Here is a 25298-nt window from a genome sequence, read left to right as displayed (position 1 = left end):
GTATTTTCCTAGCATTATTTTAAATGCTTTTAAGAAGGTTTATTAAGATATGGGCTAAATATGTCATAATAAATAATTGTGGCGACCAAAATGTTGGTGCTTTTGTCATCAATAACAAACTAAATAAAGACTATAGAAAATACTATAGGCTAGACTATAGACTATATTCAGACTATATAGACTTGACTATATAGACTAGACTATAGACTAGATTATAAACTACACTATAGACTTCAGACTAGACTATAGAATAGACTTCAGACTAGACTATAGAATAGACTTTATAGTATACTGTAGACTAGACTATAGACTAGATTATAGACTAGACTATAGACTAGATTATAGACTAGACTATAGACTAGGCTATAGACTAGATTATAGACTAGACTATAGACAAGACTATAGACTAGATTATAGACTAGACTATAGACTAGACTATAGACTAGATTATAGACTAGACTATAGACTATAGACTAGACTATAGACTAGACTATAGACTAGACTATATCGACTAGACTATAGACTAGACTATAGACTAGACTATAGACTAGACTATAGACTATACATAGACTAGACTATAGACTAGACTATAGACTAGACTATAGACTAGACTATAGACTAGACTATAGACTAGACTATAGACTAGACTATAGACTAGACTATAGACTAGACTATAGAACCTAGACTATGACTAGACTATAGACTAGACTATAGACGAGACTATAGACTAGACTATGACTAGACTAGAGACTAGACTACTATACAGACTTAGACTAGACTATAGACTAGACTATAGACTAGACTATAGACTAGCTATAGACTAGACTATAGACTAGACTAGATAGACTATAGACTAGACTATAGACTAGACTATAGACTAGACTATAGACTAGACTATAGACTAGACTATAGACTAGACTATAGACTAGACTAGACTATAGACTAGACTATGACTAGACTATAGACTAGACTAGACTATATGACTAGACTAGACTAGACTATAGACTATAGACTAGACATATAGACTAGACGAGAGACTAGACTATAGACTAGACTATAGACTAGACTATAGACTAGACTATAGACTAGACTATAGACTAGACTATAGACTAGACTATAGACTAGACTATAGACTAGAGATAGACTAGACTATAGACTAGACTATAGACTAGACTATAGACTAGACTATAGACTAGACTATAGACTAGACTATAGACTAGACTATAGACTAGACTATAGAGACTATAGACTAGACTATAGACTAGACTATAGACTAGACTATAGACTAGACTATAGACTAGACTATAGACTAGACTATAGACTAGACTATAGACTAGACTATAGACTAGACTATAGACTAGACTATAGACTAGAGTATAGACTAGACTATAGACTAGACTATAGACTAGACTATAGACTAGACTATAGACTAGACTATAGACTAGACTAGACTATAGACTAGACTATAGACTAGACTATAGACTAGACTATAGGCTAGACTATAGACTAGACTAGACTATAGACTAGACTATATACTAGACTAGACTATAGACTAGACTATAGACTAGACTATAGACCAGACTATAGACTAGACTATAGACTAGACTATAGACTAGACTATAGACTAGACTATAGACTAGACTACAGACTAGACTATAGACTAGACTATAGACTAGACTATAGACTAGACTATAGACTAGACTATAGACTAGACTATAGACTAGACTATAGACCAGACTATAGACTAGACTATAGACTAGACTATAGACTCGACTATAGACTAGACTATAGACTAGACTAGACTATAGACTAGACTATAGACTAGACTAGACTATAGACTAGACTAGACTATAGACTAGACTATAGACTAGACTATAGACTAGACTATAGACTAGACTATAGACTAGACTATAGACTAGACTATAGACTAGACTATAGACTAGACTATAGACTAGACTATAGACTAGACTATAGACTAGACTATAGACTAGACTATAGACTAGACTATAGACTAGACTATAGACTAGACTATAGACTAGACTATAGACTAGACTATAGACTAGACTATAGACTAGACTATAGACTAGACTATAGACTAGACTATAGACTAGACTATAGACTAGACTATAGACTAGACTATAGACTAGACTATAGACTAGACTATAGACTAGACTATAGACTAGACTATAGACTAGACTATAGACTAGACTATAGACTAGACTATAGACTAGACTATAGACTAGACTATAGACTAGACTATAGACTAGACTATAGACTAGACTATAGACTAGACTATAGACTAGACTATAGACTAGACTATAGACTAGACTATAGACTAGACTATAGACTAGACTATAGACTAGACTATAGACGACTATAGACTAGACTAAAGACTAGACTATAGACTAGACTATAGACTAGACTATAGACTAGACTATAGACTAGACTAAAGACTAGACTATAGACTAGACTATAGACTAGACTATAGACGACTATAGACTAGACTATAGACTAGACTATAGACTAGACTATAGACTAGACTATAGACTAGACTATAGACTAGACTATAGACTAGACTATAGACTAGACTATAGACTAGACTATAGACTAGACTATAGACTAGACTATAGACTAGACTATAGACTAGACTATAGACTAGACTATAGACTAGACTAGACTAGACTATAGACTAGACTATAGACTATACTATAGGCTACACCATAGACGAGCCTATAGACTAGACTATAGCTTGGCCTATAGACCAGACTATTGACTGTACTATAGACTAGTTTATAGACCAGACTTTAGACTAGCCCATATATAGGTTATGTTTTATGAGTTTCAGATTTAAACCTTTAAAAACAAGAATTTCTGTCTTTGTGGGTTTCTGCAAATGTTGCACAATTTACTATGAGAATTACAAAGTAGTTCGCCTCTAACCCAGTTTTATTTAGTGTTTGATTTTTTTTTTTTGTTGCAACATTGTTACCCCCTAAAAGAAAATATGCTACAAAATTTTTATTTTTTATGTTTTTTTCATGTGTTTTTACAAATTTTTATGATTGCGATTGCATGTTGTGGCAAATATTTATTACGTGTTATAAAATCAATAATAATAATAATAAAAAAAAGACTTGTATGAACAAATTTTGTTGCAAATTTTATATGACAAAAATATGTAAATAAAAAAATATAAAAAAAATACTAAATAAAAAAATAAAATTTAAAAAAAAAATCATACACAATCATTTACAAAAATTACCATCTACCGAAGAGGAGAAAATGTTTATTGGCACGTGAGTGGCATTTTACTTGATTTTTATTTCGGTGTTTTAAAATAAAAATATTTTTATGGAAATTTTGTCAGTTTGTTGTTAAATCTTTAGCATTGTTTGTTGAAAACATTAAAAATGTTTAACAAATTTGTTAAATAAAAAATTATGGGAAAACAAAAATTGTTCTTGAAAAAATTTTTTCCTTCACAGTCTTCAACTCTCATAAAAATTGAGGAAATTTCTTATTAATTTAAAAAAATATTAAACTTTTTTATTTTAAACATATTTTTTCAATAAATTTCATTTTTTCTTTTTGCAAAAATTATGTAAATTAAATTTATTAAAATCACACTTAATACCCACCATCTTAGATTTCGTAATGCTTGATTTGATTTTTTGAATTGATTTCTATTTCTATTTTTGGTTCCATTCACTCGCTTCGCTTTGTTGTAATTCAAATAGAAATTGTAAGCGTCATAGAAACCACAGCGTACAAAACGTGAGGCCTAAGTTTCAGTTTCAAAAAACAAAATATGATTTTTTTTCTAGTTTTTTTGATTTTGCAACCTAATGTGGCAACAATTGGTAGTCACGTTTTGTATTCTTATTCCTTTTTGCTAAAGTAGTACATTTTAACCGAAAATTTACAATAACAAAAATGTGTATTTACTAAAAAAGTTTCATATTTCTTTCATCTTCTCTGTCTACAAATATAAAATAATAAACAGCAATTGTTTTATACATATTCCTACATACAAATATTTAATAATGCAGTCAGTCGGTTTAATACGGTTTACACTGTAAATATGTCTATAGTCTAGTCTATAGTCTAGTCTATAGTCTAGTCTATAGTCTAGTCTATAGTCTAGTCTAGTCTAGTCTATTGTCTAGTCTATAGTCTAGTCTATAGTCTAGTCTATAGTCTAGTCTATAGTCTAGTCTATAGTCTAGTCTATAGTCTAGTCTATAGTCTAGTCTATAGTCTAGTCTATAGTCTAGTCTATAGTCTAGTCTATAGTCTAGTCTATAGTCTAGTCTATAGTCTAGTCTACGTCTAGTCTATAGTCTAGTCTATAGTCTAGTCTATAGTCTAGTCTATAGTCTAGTCTATAGTCTAGTCTATAGTCTAGTCTAGTCTAGTCTATAGTCTAGTATATAGTCTAGTCTATAGTCTAGTCTATAGTCTAGTCTATAGTCTAGTCTATAGTCTAGTCTATAGTCTAGTCTTATGTCTAGTCTATAGTCTAGTCTATAGTCTAGTCTATAGTCTAGTCTATAGTCTAGTCTATAGTCTAGTCTATAGTCTAGTCTATAGTCTAGTCTATAGTCTAGTCTATAGTCTAGTCTATAGTCTAGTCTATAGTCTAGTCTATAGTCTAGTCTATAGTCTAGTCTATAGTCTAGTCTATAGTCTAGTCTATAGTCTAGTCTATAGTCTAGTCTATAGTCTAGTCTATAGTCTAGTCTATAGTCTAGTCTATAGTCTAGTCTATAGTCTAGTCTATAGTAGTCTATAGTCTAGTCTATAGTCTAGTCTATAGTCTAGTCTATAGTCTAGTCTATAGTCTAGTCTATAGTCTAGTCTATAGTCTAGTCTATAGTCTAGTCTATAGTCTAGTCTATAGTCTAGTCTATAGTCTAGTCTATAGTCTAGTCTATAGTCTAGTCTATAGTCTAGTCTATAGTCTAGTCTATAGTCTAGTCTATAGTCTAGTCTATAGTCTAGTCTATAGTCTAGTCTATAGTCTAGTCTATAGTCTAGTCTATAGTCTAGTCTATAGTCTAGTCTATAGTCTAGTCTATAGTCTAGTCTATAGTCTAGTCTAGTCTATAGTCTAGTCTAGTCTAGTCTAGTCTAGTCTAGTCTAGTCTAGTCTAGTCTAGTCTAGTCTAGTCTATATAGTCTAGTCTAGTCTAGTCTATAGTCTAGTCTATAGTCTAGTCTATAGTCTAGTCTATAGTCTAGTCTATAGTCTAGTCTATAGTCTAGTCTATAGTCTAGTCTATAGTCTAGTCTATAGTCTAGTCTATAGTCTAGTCTATAGTCTAGTCTGTAGTCTAGTCTATAGTCTAGTCTATAGTCTAGTCTATAGTCTAGTCTATAGTCTAGTCTATAGTCTAGTCTACAGTCTAGTCTATAGTCTAGTCTATAGTCTAGTCTACAGTCTAGTCTATAGTCTAGTCTATAGTCTAGTCTACAGTCTAGTCTATAGTCTAGTCTATAGTCTAGTCTATAGTCTAGTCTATAGTCTAGTCTATAGTCTTGTCTATAGTCTAGTCTATAGTCTAGTCTATAGTCTAGTCTATAGTCTTGTCTATAGTCTAGTCTATAGTCTAGTCTATAGTCTAGTCTATAGTCTAGTCTATAATCTAGACTATAGTCTAGTCTATAGTCTAGTCTATAGTCTAGTCTATATAGTCTAGTCTATATAGCCTAGTATATATAGTCTAGTCTATATAGTCTAGTCTATATAGTCTAGTCTATATAGTCTAGTCTATATAGTCTAGTCTATATATAGTCTATATAGTCTAGTCTATATAGTCTAGTCTATATAGTCTAGTCTATATAGTCTAGTCTATATAGTCTAGTCTATATAGTCTAGTCTATATAGTCTAGTCTATATAGTCTAGTCTATATAGTCTAGTCTATATAGTCTAGTCTATATAGTCTAGTCTATATAGTCTAGTCTATATAGTCTAGTCTATATAGTTTAGTCTATATAGTCTAGTCTATATAGTCTAGTCTATATAGTCTAGTCTATAGTCTAGTCTATATAGTCTAATCTATATTGTCTAGCCTATATTGGCTAGTCTATCTAGTCTAGAATATATAGACTAGTCTATAAAGTCTAGTCTATATAGTCTAGTCTATAGCCTAGTCTATAGTCTAGTATATAGTCTATTGTCTAGTCTATAGTCTAGTCTACATTCTAGTCTATAGTCTAGTCTATAGTCTAGTCTATAGTCTAGTCTGTAGTCTAGTCTATATTCTAGGCTATAGTCTAGTCTATAGTATAGTCTGCAGTCTAGTTTATAGTATAGTCTAGTATATAGTATAATCTACATTCTTCGCCATAGTATCGTCTATAGTCTAATATCTAGTTCAACATGTCTATATGCTAAATTTATAGTCTATAGTCAGCCTTTTTTGCACAGTGTATACTAATTTTACAAACATTTGTTTTGTTGTTGTTGTGGCATTGCATATGAAATGAAGGCACGTCTCTAAAACACAGTATGTTTACAAAACACACACAACCACTAAAAATTTTCAAATTCTTTTTTTCATTTTTTTTTTTTTTTTCTTTAAAAACAATCATAATAAAATCACACACCACATACAAACTGGCAATAATATACATACATGAATATGAATCATATTTATTTATGGGAGCTTCCATAAATGGCTTTACAGTAAAAAAGCAAAAATGACATAATTTTGTGAAATTTTAAATTGCAATGAAATTCATATTACACAGTTCTGTAGTCTAGTCTAGTCTAGTTCAGTTCTAGTTCAGTTCTAGATCAGTTCTAGTTCAGTTCTAGTTCAGTTCTAGTTCTGTTCTAAGTTCAGTTCTAGTTCAGTTTAGTTCAGTTCTAGTTCAGTTCTAGTTCAGTTCTAGTCAGTTCTTGTTCAGTTCTAGTTCAGTTCTAGTTCAGTTCTAGTTCAGGTTCTAGTTCAGTTCTAGTTCAGTTCTAGTTTAGTTCTAGTTCAGTTCTAGTTCAGTTCTAGTTCAGTTCTAGTTCAGTTCTAGTTCAGTTCTAGGTTAGTTCTAGTTCAGTTCAAGTTTCGACTACATTTCAAAATTTTGAACGTTTGATCCTCACTGCATCTGTCTATGTGCTTTCATTAGAATTTTTCCATATTCACATTTATAGTGTTCTAATTTCCACACTAATTAAATTACAATTTTAATTTAAAACTATAGTTGGGTATGTGAGTCAGCCAGCCTCTCTTTCTCCCCTATAGTATAACAAAAATTTACATTTGTAACTACTTAAACCTTGTAAATGCTATAACAGAAAATTTTATTTCATTTTAAATACAATTTAATTTGATCCTTTGTGTTTTGTTTTTTGCAGAAACTGTCCACCATCTTATACACATGCAAACGATGGCAAAGTGCATACCCAATGCGTTGGAAATGTGATCCACACCAGACTGTGCTTATGGGTTCTGATGAGACTATTTGTTGTGGTAAAAAAAGTACTATTGTCCTATGGGTAGGTCAACAAAATAGAATAAATGGAACCACAGGAGCGGAGGAAATGGAGTGATAATGTTTATGAGTGTCAAATATATTTCAAAATAACATTTTCATAATTTGATAATAGAAATTATAATTATTTTCAAATTTCCATTAAATTAACCAAATTTTTTACCAATTCATTTAATTTTATGCAAATTTAAATGTGCAATTAGGTTTTTTTTTTAGAAAAAAATATCTTAATTTAAATAACAATTTTGCTGAGTTGTTAAATTGTTAAATATTTTTTTACTATTTCAATTTTAAACTTTATCTCTATATATTTTGTTGTATTTGTGTGCATTAGCTGCATAACAAAAAATTAAAATTTTTAACGTGAAAATTGTTTACACTTCAATAGTCATGTGATTGTTTAAAAAGTCACAATCATAAATTTGAAATTTATTGCAAAAGTTGCTGCAAAAACAACGAAATAAAATTGAAACAAAAAATTTATATGTAAATAAAAGAACTAGTTCATAACTAAAATATAATAAAATGTTGCAACTTTGTTCTCCAAAAAACAAAAAAGAGCATTTATGTAAGATACAGTGTGTGATGAAAACAATAAAATGATTTTAAGTTCCAAACCAAAATCTTTGTATGAAGTATAATCTTAACGGCAAGACTAGTCCTGACTATATTAGCTTTACAGTCTTGTAGAGAGCCTCGACTATAATAAATAAGAATATAATTGGACAGACTTAGAACAGAAATAGAAAAGCACTAAAACAGAACTAGAACAGAACAAGAGCAGAACTAGAATAGAACTAGAACAGAACTAGAACAGAACTAGAACAGAACTAGAACAGAACTAGAACAGAACTAGAACAGAACTAGAACAGAACTAAAACAGAACTAGAACAGAACTAGAACAGAACTAGAACAGAACTAGAACAGAACTAGAACAGAACTAGAGCTAGAACAGAACTAGAACAGAACTAGAACAGAACTAGAACAGAACTAGAACAGAACTAGAACAGAACTAGAACAGAACTAGAACAGAACTAGAACAGAACTAGAACAGAACTAGAACAGAACTAGAACAGAACTAGAACAGAACTAGAACAGAACTAGAACAGAACTAGAACAGAACTAGAACAGAACTAGAACAGAACTAGAACAGAACTAGAACAGAACTAGAACAGAACTAGAACAGAACTAGAACAGAACTAGAACAGAACTAGAACAGAACTAGAACAGAACTAGAACAGAACTAGAACAGAACTAGAACAGAACTAGAACAGAACTAGAACAGAACTAGAACAGAACTAGAACAGAACTAGAACAGAACTAGAACAGAACTAGAAACAGAACTAGAACAGAACTAGAACAGAACTAGAACAGAACTAGAACAGAACTAGAACAGAACTAGAACAGAACTAGAACAGAACTAGAACAGAACTAGAACAGAACTAGAACAGAACTAGAACAGAACTAGAACAGAACTAGAACAGAACTAGAACAGAACTAGAAAACTAGAACAGAACTAGAACAGAACTAGAACAGAACTAGAACAGAACTAGAACAGAACTAGAACAGAACTAGAACAGAACTAGAACAGAACTAGACAGAACTAGAACAGAACTAGAACAGAACTAGAACAGAACTAGAACAGAACTAGAACAGAACTAGAACAGAACTAGAACAGAAAGAACAGAACTAGAACAGAACTAGAACAGAACTAGAACAGAACTAGAACAGAACTAGAACAGAACTAGAACAGAACTAGAACAGAACTAGAACAGAACTAGAACAGAACTAGAACAGAACTAGAACAGAACTAGAACAGAACTAGAACAGAACTAGAACAGAACTAGAACAGAACTAGAACAGAACTAGAACAGAACTAGAACAGAACTAGAACAGAACTAGAACAGAACTAGAACAGAACTAGAACAGAACTAGAACAGAACTAGAACAGAACTAGAACAGAACTAGAACAGAACTAGAACAGAACTAGAACAGAACTAGAAAGAACTAGAACAGAACTAGAACAGAACTAGAACAGAACTAGAACAGAACTAGATCAGAACTAGAACAGAACTAGAACAGAACTAGAACAGAACTAGAACAGAACTAGAACAGAACTAGATCAGAACTAGAACAGAACTAGAACAGAACTAGAACAGAACTAGAACAGAACTAGAACAGAACTAGAACAGAACTAGAACAAAACTAGAACAAACTAGAACAGAACTAGAACAGAACTAGAACAGAACTAAACAGAACTAGAACAGAACTAGAACAGAACTAGAACAGAACTAGAACAGAACTAGAACAGAACTAGAACAGAACTAGAACAGAACTAGAACAGAACTAGAACAGAACTAGAACAGAACTAGAACAGAACTAGAACAGAACTAGAACAGAACTAGAACAGAACTAGAACAGAACTAGAACAGAACTAGAACAGAACTAGAACAGAACTAGAAACAGAACTAGAACAGAGCTAAACAGAACTAGAACAGAACTAAACTAAATTATTGAATAGTGTTGATGAAAGTCTAGTTTATAGGTTTGTAAGTAGATTTAAGAATGAATCTGAAAATTTAAGAATAAACTCCCATAATTTAAATTTTTCTCTCTTTTATTCAATTTCAAATTCAATATGCATCTTGTAGCTGCTTACTTATTATAACCAACAAATTGAGTGAGAGAGTAAAAAGGATATATTTTATACATATTTTGCATATCTTCTTCAACTGATGAACTGTCGCAGTTGTGGTCGTCATCTGCATATGGCAGCGTGTGGTTTTCATCATGCTAGGAAACAGATTTCATACTTATTTTCTCCCTTTTATTTATGTTTTTCTAAAAACAAGAAAAAAACTCAATTTGCATTTCAAATGAGAAGACCACTTTTGTGTCTGTGTCAGTTTGCAGTGTTTGCATGTGTTTGAGTTATTGTTTGGTTAGTGAGTGAGATTGTTTAAAGTACAGTAATAATATAAAATGCATAATGCGGGTGTAACTTATATAAGACCAATTTGACTTTAGTACAATTTTCCACCAATCCAATCCAATTGTTGTAAATATTTAATTGAAATTAAGGTTATTATTTTCAAATTGTTTTCAATTGCTTGATCCCATCTATGTGTTACCAATCAATTGACATTTGTGTAATAGTTACCTCTTTTATTTTCTATATGTATGTCGAGATAGTTGTAACGCAGACTACTTACAACTCCCCGAGAGTCCATGTAAATTGTTTGAAATATAATTTTGAAACTTATTTACATCTGGCCACTCTACTTATGCCCACATATTAGCATGATACTCTTTTGTCTGCCATCGTAAGAACAAAAAATATATATACAAAAAGTCACACAACCCAACAACTGTGTGTAGTTAGCATATAGAATACATTAAATGTCATTTGCAAATTTTATAGAGTATGTATTTTTTGTTGTTATTCTTCGTCCTTAGCCACACCATTTTTTCTAAAATTTGTCCTTATATTATGTTTAAGCATTAGTATGAGTGTGTATGTATGAGTTTTTTTCATTTAATGTTAAATACATTTAAAAGTCAATTAGATAATTACAGATTAAGGATATTAGCTATTTAACAGAAACGAGAACAACAACAAAAAGTTAGAAATTAAAAAAAACAGTTTATGTTTTTTAAACAATGTTATCAGCTCCCTGCAGGACTCTCTTTTTTTAGATGTTGTTTTATTAGGTGTAATAAAAATATTTAAATTTTTGTTTTCTTTTTCTACTTTTTCTTTACAGCCAATGCTTCCAAATGTAATGAAGGTCAATTCCAATGTAGTGTCACACATAAATGTATACCCAATAATTGGGTATGTGATGGTGAATATGATTGTGGTCTATCGGATGTCTCCGATGAAATAAATTGTAAGTATTCAAGAAGGAATATATACATATGTGGAAAATGTGATGGTGAACGTAATACAGTGAGTGTTAAAATTGAGACTACATTGAAATAGGAAATTAAAGGAAGGATATAAATTCGAAACTCTGATTATTGTTTGATCCTGTTTAAAATCCTATAGTCTAGTCTATAGTCTAGTCTATAGTCTATAGTCTAGTCTATAGTCTAGTCTATAGTCTAGTCTATAGTCTAGTCTATAGTCTATAGTCTAGTCTATAGTCTAGTCTATAGTCTAGTCTATAGTCTAGTCTATAGTCTAGTCTATAGTCTAGTCTATAGTCTAGTCTAGTAGTCTATAGTCTAGTCTATAGTCTAGTCTATAGTCTAGTCTATAGTCTAGTCTATAGTCTAGTCTATGTCTAGTCTAGTCTAGTTATAGTCTAGTCTATAGTCTAGTCTATAGTCTAGTCTATAGTCTAGTCTATAGTCTAGTCTATAGTCTAGTCTATAGTCTAGTCTATAGTCTAGTCTATAGTCTAGTCTATAGTCTAGTCTATAGTCTAGTCTATAGTCTAGTCTATAGTCTAGTCTATAGTCTAGTCTATAGTCTAGTCTATAGTCTAGTCTATAGTCTAGTCTATAGTCTGTCTAAGTCTAGTCTATAGTCTAGTCTATAGTCTAGTCTATAGTCTAGTCTATAGTCGTCTATAGTCTAGTCTATAGTCTAGTCTATAGTCTAGTCTATAGTCTAGTCTATAGTCTAGTCTATAGTCTATAGTATAGTCTAGTCTAGTCTATAGTCTAGTCTATAGTCTAGTCTATAGTCTAGTCTATAGTCTAGTCTATAGTCTAGTCTATAGTCTAGTCTATAGTCTAGTCTATAGTCTAGGCTATAGCCTAGTCTATAGTCTAGTCTATAGTCTAGTCTATAGTCTAGTCTATAGTCTAGTCTATAGTCTAGTCTATAGTCTAGTCTATAGTCTAGTCTATAGTCTAGTCTATAGTCTAGTCTATAGTCTAGTCTATAGTCTAGTCTATAGTCTAGGCTATAGTCTAGTCTATAGTCTAGTCTATAGTCTAGTCTATAGTCAGTCTATAGTCTAGTCTATAGTCTAGTCTATAGTCTAGTCTATAGTCTAGTCTATAGTCTAGTCTATAGTCTAGTCTATAGTCTAGTCTATAGTCTAGTCTATAGTCTAGTCTATAGTCTAGTCTATAGTCTAGTCTATAGTCTAGTCTATAGTCTAGTCTATAGTCTAGTCTATAGTCTAGTCTATAGTCTAGTCTAGTATAGTCTAGTCTATAGTCTAGTCTATAGTCTAGTCTATAGTCTAGTCTATAGTCTAGTCTATAGTCTAGTCTATAGTCTAGTCTATAGTCTAGTCTATAGTCCAGTCTATAGTCTAGTCTATAGTCTAGTCTATAGTCTAGTCTATAGTCTAGTCTATATAGTCTATAGTCTATAGTATAGTCTATTAGTCTAGTCTATAGTCTAGTCTATAGTCTAGTCTATAGTCTAGTCTATAGTCTAGTCTATAGTCTAGTCTATAGTCTAGTCTATAGTCTAGTCTATAGTCTAGTCTATAGTCTAGTCTATAGCCTAGTCTATAGTCTAGTCTATAGTCTAGTCTATAGTCTAGTCTATAGTCTAGTCTATAGTCTAGTCTATAGTCTAGTCTATAGTCTAGTCTATGGTCTAGTCTATAGTCTAGTCTATAGACTAGTCTATAGTCTAGTCTATAGTCTAGTCTATAGTCTAGTCTATAGTCTAGTCTATAGTCTAGTCTATAGTCTAGTCTATAGTCTAGTCTATAGTCCAGTCTATAGTCTAGTCTATAGTCTAGTCTATAGTCTAGTCTATAGTAGTCTATAGTCTAGTCTATAGTCTAGTCTATAGTCTAGTCTATAGTCTAGTCTATAGTCTAGTCTATAGTCTAGTCTATAGTCTAGTCTATAGTCTAGTCTATAGTCTAGTCTATAGTCTAGTCTATAGTCTAGTCTATAGTCTAGTCTATAGTCTAGTCTATAGTCTAGTCTATAGTCTAGTCTATAGTCTAGTCTATAGTCTAGTCTATAGTCTAGTCTATAGTCTAGTCTATGGTCTAGTCTATAGTCTAGTCTATAGTCTAGTCTATAGTCTAGTCTATAGTCTAGTCTATAGTCTAGTCTATAGTCTAGTCTATAGTCTAGTCTATAGTCTAGTCTATAGTCTAGTCTATAGTCTAGTCTATAGTCTAGTCTATAGTCTAGTCTATAGTCTAGTCTATAGTCTAGTCTATAGTCTAGTCTATAGTCTAGTCTATAGTCTAGTCTATAGTCTAGTCTATAGTCTAGTCTATAGTCAGTCTATAGTCTAGTCTATAGTCTAGTCTATAGTATAGTCTATAGTCTAGTCTATAGTCTAGTCTAGTATAGTCTAGTCTATAGTCTAGTCTATAGTCTAGTCTATAGTCTAGTCTATAGTCTAGTCTATAGTCTAGTCTATAGTCTAGTCTATAGTCTAGTCTATAGTCTAGTCTATAGTCTAGTCTATAGTCTAGTCTATAGTCTAGTCTATAGTCTAGTCTATAGTCTAGTCTATAGTCTAGTCTATAGTCTAGTCTATAGTCTAGTCTATAGTCTAGTCTATAGTCTAGTCTATAGTCTAGTCTATAGTCTAGTCTATAGTCTAGTCTATAGTCCAGTCTATAGTCTAGTCTATAGTCTAGTCTATAGTCTAGTCTATAGTCAGTCTATAGTCTAGTCTATAGTCTAGTCTATAGTCTAGTCTATTGTCTAGTCTATAGTCTAGTCTATAGTCTGGTCTACATTCTAGCCTTTAGTCTATAATTTAGTCTAGAGCCCAAAGGTGTTAAGAAATATTTGATTAACATGGCTTCGAAATATATATTTCAATAACAGTTTAGTCCAATTTTCCTCAAATCGTTTCAATTATTTTGACATTCACTGTATATATGTATATATTTTTTACCATTAGCCATAACATATTAAGAATTCCCATTTTAGTTTTTTTATTTTATTCATCTTTCCACTTTGTTCCCTTGATGTAATGTGTTGATTTTACAGGTCATTCGGATGCATTAAAATGTCGTTCCTATCAAAGTGAATGCAGCAGTGGTATGTGTTTGGATATATCGAGATTTTGTGATGGGAAATGGGATTGCAGTAACGATGAAGTCAAATGTGGTATGTACGAAAATACAAAGATTTTACAACGTTAAAAACGAAATATATTTTTGAGAAAAATTTAAAAATGTTAAGAATGATTTTCATTCAAACATAAATATTAACACGCTTTAGCTCTATTTCCTGCTCTATGCATTTCCTTTTTTTGTCTCCCTGTATTTTATTTCCTGTCGTTTTCTTTGATTGTACTGAAACTAATGATGACACTCTGGCTGTGATTATGATGATGTCAATGTTCATCCTTTCAGATAACCAAGAAGCTCAGTGTGCCACCTTAAATTGTTCATTCAACTGCAAGTTAACACCCCAGGGTCCCAAATGTTATTGTGCACCCGGACAGGTGCCAGTCAATGTAACTCAATGTATGGACTTCGATGAGTGCTCTATTGAGGGCATGTGCGATCAGCTGTGTCGCAATACGCCAGGTTCCTATGAGTGTTCTTGTGTTTCGGGTTACGTGAAGCAAAAGAATCATTGTTATGCCATTAATGGTAAGTTTTTTCTTCTTTTTTATACTTTTTACGGGGTTTAGGTTAAATTGTATGCAATTTGATTTTTGTATATTGGCTAAAATATAACGAAAGAAAGGTTATGGATGAATGGTGTTTATTCGGGAAAATATAAAATGTTTTAATGGAATAAAGATAATTGTTGTTTCTCGTTTACAAAAGAATCAGTGAGTTTACGAAATAATAAATTGTTCTTAAGGGAACCCTAGTGTGTCACACTATCCTCGAAATAAAGTGAAGTTTTTCATAAAAACCCCGAATGTATTCAGTTACTGTCCGAAAGGTTTTTAAGCAAACAGAATTTAGACAAAAAGCGACAGCGAGATAGATAGATAGATAGATAGATAGATAGATAGATAGATAGATAGATAGATAGATAGATAGATAGATAGATAGATAGATAGATAGATAGATAGATAGATAGATAGATAGATAGATAGATAGATAGATAGATAGATAGATAGATAGATAGATAGATAGATAGATAGATAGATAGATAGATAGATAGATAGATAGATAGATAGATAGATAGATAAGATAGATAGATAGATAGATAGATAGATAGATAGATAGATAGATAGATAGATAGATAGATAGATAGATAGATAGATAGATAGATAGATAGATAGATAGATAGATAGATAGATAGATAGATAGCTAAGTATGATAGATAGATAGATAGATAGATAGGATAGATAGATATGATAATGATAGATAGATAGATAGATAGATATAGATAGATAGATAGATAGATAGATAGATAGATAGATAGATAGCTAGATAGATAGTATAGATAGATAGATAGATAGATAGATGATAGATAGATAGATAGATAGATGATAGATAGATAGATAGATAGATAGATAGATAGATAGATTAGATAGATAGATAGATAGATAGATAGATAGATAAGCTTAGGATAAGATAGATAGATAGATAGATAGATAGATAGATAGATAGATAGATAGATAGATAGATAGATAGATAGATAGATAGATAGATAGATAGATAGATAGATAGATAGATAGATAGATAGATAGATAGAGATAGATAGATAGATAGATAGATAGATAGATAGATAGATAGATAGATAGATAGATAGATAGATAGATAGATAGATAATAGATAGATAGATAGATAGATAGATAGATAGATAGATAGATAGATAGATAGATAGATAGATAGATAGATAGATAGATAGATAGATAGATAGATAGATAGATAGATAGATAGATAGATAGATAGATAGATAGATAGATAGATAGATAGATAGATAGATAGATAGATAGATAGATAGATAGATAGATAGATAGATAGATAGATAGATAGATAGATAGATAGATAGATAGATAGATAGATAGATAGATAGATAGATAGATAGATAGATAGATAGATAGATAGTAGATAGATAGATAGATAGATAGATAGATAGATAGATAGATAGATAGATAGATAGATAGATAGAATTTGTTTTCCAACTTTTCGAAACGAACACACACTCTTCTGACGACCCACTGCTCTGATCCAATTATTCAAAAATAATTATTTCAAAAATCACTTGAATACTTTAAGGCATCTCATATAAATGAAAAATAAAGCCTACATTGATGAGTAAAAATACACCTGATTAACTTTACTTTCCATTAATTTCTTTTCGTTTATTCTCATTCAATTTTCCTTTTTTTAATATCCTGTCTGCATGTGTCTTTGATTTTAATTCATTTTAATTTTGGTTTATTTTTCGCTTAACTACATTTTCAGTGCCCAAAGATGAGTTGGCTTCTTTGATATTCCTTACGCAGTCGAATGTGCGGCGGATAAATCCTTACAATGGCACACTGTTAGCTAATTTGAATTCGAATGATATATCTGCAATTGAGATTTGGCATCGTAATCGCACTTTGTGTGCCATGTACTCAAGTCCCTGGACAGCGGTTGATATGAAATGTTTTCGTATTGATGATTTCAATGTAACATGGTCGATGCCTTTGCCGGAACTAATTACGAGTACACACTGTAAGTACTTGGCCGTAAATGAAGTCGGTCGTCGGTTGGTAGTTGTAAATTTGCACACGGTCTGCTGTATTTGCTCGGTTATTGTTTGTTGCAAGTATAACTTGCAAATTTTTTTTACGGAAAACATAACTTAATACAGTAAATCTGTGTGTCTATAACTGACAGAGTATCCATCTGAATCTCCGTAGATATGTTTTTATGTATGATGATATTGTTCGTTTGTTCGATGATGCACTTCTGTGTATGTTGTTGTGGCTGCAACAGCAGCAATGACATTATTTGTTGTTTTATTCATCATCGTTCAACATTCTCGTTATCCTCATCAACATTTTCTCATATACACTTTTTTATGTTGGATTTTCTTTGTCCTTTCCGTATATTTGTATTAATTTTGTCATGATTTTCTTTTTTTGTATATTTTCTGTTATAGCAATCGATAAATTACGTCTCGATTGGATAACTGGCAATTGGTATTTTTTGAGTAATGAGCCTGGTTTAATATTTATGTGCACCAATACAATGCAATACTGTAGCATTATATTGCAGGATGTACAAAATCCCTCATCAATGGTTTTGGATCCCACAAAAGGGTATGTATTCACTCAAATACACAATTTTTTTTCTCTATAGATTTGTGTACATTTAAGGAGTACGTACGTATGCGAAACATAATATACATATGTATATCTATATAAAGGCGTGCACAGTGGTTTAAGTGGAACATATTCTCAATTTTTTTAAACTTTAGTAGTCTATAGTCTAGTCTAGTCTATAGTCTGGTCTATAGTCTAGTCTATAGTCTAGTCTATAGTCTAGTCTATAGTCTAGTCTATAGTCTAGTCTATAGTCTAGTCTATAGTCAGGTCTATAATCTACTCTATAGTCTAGTCTATAGTAGTAGTCTATAGTCTAGTCTAGTCTATAGTCTAGTCTATAGTCTAGTCTAGTCTATAGTCTAGTCTATAGTAGTAGTCTATGGTCTAGTCTAGTCTATAGTCTAGTCTATAGTCTAGTCTATAGTCTAGTCTATAGTCTAGTCTATAGTCTAGTCTATAGTCTAGTCTATAGTCTAGTCTATAGTCTAGTCTATAGTCTAGTCTATAGTCTAGTCTATAGTCTAGTCTATAGTCTAGTCTATAGTCTAGTCTATAGTCTAGTCTATAGTCTATAGTCTAGTATAGTCTAGTCTATAGTCTAGTCTATAGTCTAGTCTATAGTCTAGTCTATAGTCTAGTCTATAGTCTAGTCTATAGTCTAGTCTATAGTCTAGTCTATAGTCTAGTCTATAGTCTAGTCTAGTCTATAGTCTAGTCTATAGTCTAGTCTATAGTCTAGTCTATAGTCTAGTCTATAGTCTAGTCTATAGTCTAGTCTATAGTCTAGTCTATAGTCTAGTCTATAGTCTAGTCTATAGTCTAGTCTATAGTCTAGTCTATAGTCTAGTCTATAGTCTAGTCTATAGTCTAGTCTAGTCTAGTCTATAGTCTAGTCTATAGTCTAGTCTATAGTCTAGTCTATAGTCTAGTCTATAGTCTAGTCTATAGTCTAGTCTATAGTCTAGTCTAGTCTATAGTCTAGTCTATAGTCTAGTCTATAGTCTAGTCTATAGTCTAGTCTATAGTCTAGTCTATAGTCTAGTCTATAGTCTAGTCTATAGTCTAGTCTATAGTCTAGTCTATAGTCTAGTCTATAGTCTAGTCTATAGTCTAGTCTATAGTCTAGTCTATAGTCTAGTCTATAGTCTAGTCTATAGTCTAGTCTATAGTCTAGTCTATAGTCTAGTCTATAGTCTAGTCTATAGTCTAGTCTATAGTCTAGTCTATAGTCTAGTCTATAGTCTAGTCTATAGTCTAGTCTATAGTCTAGTCTATAGTCTAGTCTATAGTCTAGTCTATAGTCTAGTCTATAGTCTAGTCTATAGTCTAGTCTATAGTCTAGTCTATAGTCTAGTCTATAGTCTAGTCTAGTCTAGTCTAGTCTATAGTCTAGTCTATAGTCTAGTCTATAGTCTAGTCTATAGTCTAGTCTATAGTCTAGTCTATAGTCTAGTCTATAGTCTAGTCTATAGTCTAGTCTATAGTCTAGTCTATAGTCTAGTCTATAGTCTAGTCTATAGTCTAGTCTATAGTCTAGTCTATAGTCTAGTCTATAGTCTAGTCTAGAGTAGTCTAGTCTAGTCTATAGTCTAGTCTATAGTCTAGTCTATAGTCTAGTCTATAGTCTAGTCTATAGTCTAGTCTATAGTCTAGTCTATAGTCTAGTCTATAGTCTAGTCTATAGTCTAGTCTATAGTCTAGTCTATAGTCTAGTCTATAGTCTAGTCTATAGTCTAGTCTAGTCTATAGTCTAGTCTATAGCCTATTCTATAGTCTAGTCTATAGTCTATAGTCTAGTCTATAGTCTAGTCTATAGTCTAGTCTATAGTCTAGTCTAGTCTATAGTCTAGTCTAGTCTAGTCTAGTCTATAGTCTAGTCTATAGTCTAGTCTATAGTCTAGTCTATAGTTTAGTCTAGTTTAGTCTATAGTCTAGTCTATTTTCTAGTCTATTTTCTAGTCTATAGTCTAGTCTATAGTCTAGGCTATAGTCTAGTCTATAGTCTAGTCTATAGTCTAGTCTATTTTCTAGTCTATAGTCTAGTCTATAGTCTAGTCTATAGTCTATTCTATAGTCTAGTCTATAGTCTAGTATATAGTCTAGTCTATAGTCTAGTCTATAGTCTAGTCTATAGTCTAGTCTATAGTCTAGTCTATAGTCTAGCCTATAGTCTAGTCTAAAGTCTAGTCTATAGTCTAGTCTATAGTCTGGTCTATAGTCTAGTCTATAGTCTAGTCTATATTTTAGTCTATAGTCTAGTCTATAGTCGAGTCTATAGTCTAATCTATAGTCTAATCTATAGTCTAGTCTATAGTCTAGTCCTGTAGTCTAGTCTATAGTCTAGTTTATAGTTTAGTCTGTAGTCTATCGTATAGTCTAAAGTCTGGTCTGTAGTCTGTTCTATAGTCTGGCCTTTTATGCCAATTTTTCTTTTCCTTTTCATAAATACTGACCCACTGTGCTACACACCATGTTTATTCATGATTGTTTTATAAATTATTTATACACTTTGTGTATATTTTCTCTTTTTTATTCTGCAAATAATTTAAAACGGATTCGCTTTTATTTCATTTGCATATATTTCGTTTATAATTTTGGTTCCTCTTTTTATCGAGTTCCGTATTTTTTCCCTCGCTTTCGATTATATTGTAATTTGTTTCATAAAATTTTACAGTTTCATATTTTTCACCGAATGGAGTCCCAGTTTATCACGCTCCAATCTAGATGGTACAAATCGCACCGTATTGGTATCCACCCAAATTTATTATCCCAGTCGCTTGACATTGGATTTACCCAATGAACATGTCTATTGGATTGATATCTATAAGGATTTTGTGGAAAGAGTCGATTATGAAGGACGCAATCGTTGGGCCATGAAAAAAACATCAGATGTAAGTATATATGTATTTATATGACTGTTCATAAATGTAACCTCCAGCTTAGTGTATGCAAAATGGTATATAGTTAATATTTATAATTGTATGAATGTGTGGAGACACGTAAAGTTGGTGGAATTTAATGGTTTGATGACTGACTGACTGACTGTCAATCATTGGCACTCTTATATGTAGGTTGGTACTTCATATACATGTATATATGGATGGATTACATTTCAAAAATTCTATTAATATGTGTGCGTATTACTGCGTTTGCACGTATAGAAGGATTCATGCATTCACACATACATACTTATATCTATATATATGAATATATGTATGTATTATATACTCAACAGTAGGCTATGAATCTGTGTGTTTGTTTTTGGTTGCTTGGCAATACTTAACTCTGATTTTGGTCATGTTGCCATTTGGTATCAAAGCTTTTGTGGAGGATTTTGTTGGCTGCCTGGCTGGCTGACTGTTCATTTCCCATCAATGCCAGCCACACAAGCATAAAATCACATGAATTTTAATTAACGTCTTGTGTATTGTATAAACATCGAATGTGTAAAAGGCCGAGGCAAATAAAAATATATACATACATACACAAACCAACAACAGAAAACCAACAACAACAAAAAATTAATTTTAATTGAAAATTTTGTTTTGTATGGATGGATTTTTAATTAATTTGTGGTTGATTAATTTATAGCGACAACTAACTCTCTTTGATCTAAAAACATGTACCTAAGTGAGTGATTCAATATCGCAAACAATAGAATGAACGAATCTATTTATATTGCGAATTTCAAATTAGTACGATCGTTTACTACATATCCTTGATTCCGATGCACATTCAACCAACTATAGATCTGCTAGGTAAAACTCTGAATATAAACTGTAACCTAGACTATTTTCTGGACTATAGTGTGGGCGATAATCTGGACTATAGACTTATCTATAGTATGGACTATAAACTTGAGTGCACTCTGGACTATAGCCTACACCATATTCTGCACTATAGCCCTGATTATAATCGGAACTATTGACTTGCTATAGTCTGGACAATATTTTGGACTAAAATCTTGACTATAGATTTGACTATAGGCCAGATTTAAGACTTGACTATATTCTGGACGATAGCCTAGACTATAGCCAATACCAGAGGCCTGACTATAAACTTAAATATAGTCTGGAATATAGACTTAACTATAGTCAGGAATATAGACTTGACTATAGTCTGGACTATAGACTTGACTATAGTCTGAACTATAGACTTGTCTATAGTCTGGACTATAGACTTGACTATAGTCTGGACTATAGACTTGACTATAGTCTGGACTATAGACTTGACTATAGTCTGGACTATAGACTTGACTATGGTCTGGACAATATATTCTTGACTTAGTCTGGATTATAGACTTGACTATAGTCTGGACTATAGACTTGACTATAGGCTGGACTATAGACTTGACTATAGTCTGGACTATAGACTTGACTATAGTCTAGACTATAGACTTGACTATAGTCTGGACTGTAGACTTGACTGTAGACTTGACTATAGTCTGGACTATATACTTGACTATAGTTTGGACTATAGACTTGACTGTAGTCTAGACTATAGACTTGACTATAGTCTGGACTATAGACTTGACTATAGGCTTGACGATATTGTGGACTATAGTCTGGACTATAGGCTTGACTATAGTTTGGACTATAGACATGACTATAGTCTGTACTAATGACTTGACTATAGTGTGGACTATAGTCTGGACTATAGCCTATACCATAACCTATAATCTAGACTATAGTCTGGACTATAGACTTGACTATAGTGTGAACTATAATCTGGACTACAGACTTGACTATATTTTGGACAATTGACTTGACTATAGTCTGGACTATTGACTTGACTATAGCCTAAATCATAACCTATAACCTAAACTATAGTCCGGACTTTAGACTAGACCATAGTCTGGAATGTAGACTAGACTATAGTCTGGACTCTAGACTAGACCATAGTCTGGAATGTAGACTAGAGTGTAGTCTGGATTATACTATTGATACCAATTGCTCTTTATTAATCTGGGACATTTTCTTTTCAACTAACATTTCTCAAGTATCATATGTTAACACTCACAATTCTTCCTCTCTTCCTTTTTAGACACATGTACCTTTAAAATCCTTACATGCCGTTGAAGTATTTGAAAATACCGTTTATTTAGCACCATGGAGTGATACCGTTATTGTTGCCATGGATAAATACACATTAACGGCCCAGCAGATCGTTAAAGATGTCAAACGTCCGTTTGACTTTAGAATATTTCATCGTCAAAAACAACCCGAGGGTAAGTGTTGTGCTAGTTTAGTGTGCACGTATGTATGTTTGTAATATTAGGTTTATTGCATATGAACTCATAAATTCATAAACTTAGAACATACAAAAGAAAAGTGAAAGAGATATTAAAATGTTGGAAGAGGAGCGAATAAAAAGAACACAACAACAACTAAGAATAATAAAAACTAAAAGTGGAACATGTTAGATATGGAATTTGCTGTATTATGACCGGTCAGGGACAAAGGATTTCAAAGGATATGTTGTTATTTTCTGCTTTTAATAAAGTGTTAATTTTAAAGAAGAAAGCAGAGAGAATGTAATATTTAATATAAAAGGATTTGAAAGGATTTCTATAAAAATAGAGAAATTTTTGAACCTTTTTCTATAAAACTTTTTTTTCTTCTGCAGAAATATTTTCATATTTTTCTAATTTCCGGTTCAGTTTACCATTTTTCCTCAAGTTGAAATCTTTACTAAAGAACAATTTTCTCCTGTTTTCTTTATTTCTATTTCTGCTTTGAACTCCAAAAAAACAGTTGCTCATCCTTGTCGCGATAACAATGGTCAGTGCAATCAGATTTGTATACCAATGTGGACAAAGGGATTTGCTCGTGCAACCTGCATGTGTTCACATGGTTATAAATTACGCAACAATACCGAATGCGTATTCCAGCACTATGATAAATTTCTAATATTGGCTCGACAACGTTTGGCCAGTATAGCCGGTATACCACTAAATCAACCCGAACGCCATTCAAATCAGGAGGCTGACTCTAGCTCTACTGTAGTTGTGGAAGATGCTATGGTGCCCATATACAATGTTACTTGGATAATGCCAGCCGATATTAATGTTCATCATAAATTGGTTTATTATGTGCAGCAACAAAAGTTAGTTAAACAAATAATAATTTTAAATGTTTTTTTTTTACTCAAAACTCAAACTTTTAATCCTGTTCCCTCCTTAGGACTGGCTATATTATACTAAGTCAATCAACGGATGGTATGCAACGCAAAATGCTTACAAATGGCACGGAGGGAATTTCAGTTTTGGCTTACGACTGGCTATCGTCGAATCTGTATTGGGGTGGTGTAGAGAGTTTCTATGTTGCTCCTGTGGCAAATATGTCCAAAATAGTTACGTTGCCTTTGAAGGCCGAAGCCATGTAAGTTAAATGTTTTGTTCAGATTTGCTGTTAAATTGTTTTGAAATTTGTTTTCACTTCTTTTTACACTATTTTTGTTATTGTAGGAGTTTAGCTTTGAATCCCATTGATGGCTATATGTTTTGGTCTCATTGGACGGCTGGCAATAAAAAGGCTTCAATCTTTCGTGCTTGGTTAGATGGTTCACATCGTGATATGTTAATTGAATCGACGGATGATAAACCCATGAAATGGCCTTTAAGTTTAGTGGTGGATGTTCAGCATAAGAAGTTGTATTGGTAAGTGTTAAGGATTTAAAAAGGGAACTTATGTAGTTTCATTCATATACCCAGTATATCTGTAGTCCAGACTATAGTCTATAATTTGACTATAATTTGTAGTCTTGACTATAGTCTATAGTCCAGAGTCCAGACTATAGTCTATAGTCCAGTCTGTAGCTGATAGTCTAGACTATTGTCTATAGTCCAGACTATTGTCTATAGTCCAGACTCTAGTCTATAATCCAGACTATAGTTCAGACTATAGTCTAGATTCCTGACTTAAGTCCATAGTCCAGACTATAGTTTACAGTACAGTCTATAATCTATAGTCCAGACTATAGTCTATAGTCCTGACTATAGTCTATAGTCCAGACTGTAGTCTATAGTCCTGACTATAGTCTATAGTCCAGACTATAGTCTATAGTCCAGACTATAGTCTATAGTCCTGACTATAGTCTATAGTCCAGACTATAGTCTATAGTCCAGACTATAGTCTATAGTCCTGACTATAGTCTATATTCCAGACTATAGTCTATAGTCCAGACTATAGACTATAGTCCAGACTATAGTCTATAGTCCAGACTATAGTCTATAGTCCAGACTATAGTCTATAGTCCAGACTATAGTCTATAGTCCAGACTATAGTCTATAGTCCAGTCTGTAGCTGATAGTCTAAACTATTGTCTATAGTCCAGACTATTGTCTATAGTCCAAACTATAGTCTATAGTCCAGACTATAGTCTATAGTCCAGACTATAGTCTATAGTCTAGACTATAGTCTATAGTCCAGACTATAGTATATAGTCCAGACTATAGTCTATAGTCCAGACTATAGTCTATAGTCCAGTCTGTTGCTGATAGTCTAGACTATTGTCTATAGTCCAGACTATTGTCTATAGTCCAGACTCTAGTCTATAATCAAGACCATAGTCCAGACTATACTTTATAGCCCAGAATATAGTATATAGTCTAGACTATAATTTATAGTC

The 25298-nt window shown here is 32.2% G+C and overlaps 1 protein-coding gene across 1 annotated transcript in view; it reads left to right on the top strand.

Annotated features, from left to right (window-relative positions):
- The window catches only part of LOC119602897 (low-density lipoprotein receptor-related protein 1B), a 96788-nt gene that overhangs the window by 49519 nt on the left and 21971 nt on the right, over positions 1 to 25298 (top strand). Inside the window, exons 2-11 of the mRNA XM_037954696.1 lie at positions 11260 to 11385; positions 14429 to 14548; positions 14797 to 15039; positions 16819 to 17073; positions 17504 to 17663; positions 20344 to 20560; positions 22713 to 22896; positions 23423 to 23774; positions 23852 to 24049; positions 24136 to 24327. Of these exons, the coding sequence (XP_037810624.1) occupies positions 11260 to 11385; positions 14429 to 14548; positions 14797 to 15039; positions 16819 to 17073; positions 17504 to 17663; positions 20344 to 20560; positions 22713 to 22896; positions 23423 to 23774; positions 23852 to 24049; positions 24136 to 24327 (2047 nt within the window). The remainder of the gene's footprint in view (positions 1 to 11259; positions 11386 to 14428; positions 14549 to 14796; positions 15040 to 16818; positions 17074 to 17503; positions 17664 to 20343; positions 20561 to 22712; positions 22897 to 23422; positions 23775 to 23851; positions 24050 to 24135; positions 24328 to 25298) is intronic.

The sequence above is a fragment of the Lucilia sericata genome, unplaced genomic scaffold (genome assembly GCF_015586225.1).
Source record: "Lucilia sericata isolate MDLA Ls3-8-SP2 unplaced genomic scaffold, ASM1558622v1 Contig000262F_arrow, whole genome shotgun sequence".
Lineage (NCBI taxonomy): Eukaryota > Metazoa > Arthropoda > Insecta > Diptera > Calliphoridae > Lucilia > Lucilia sericata.
The sequence above is the reverse complement of the archived record's forward strand: the minus strand, read 5'-3'. Positions and strand labels throughout refer to the sequence as shown.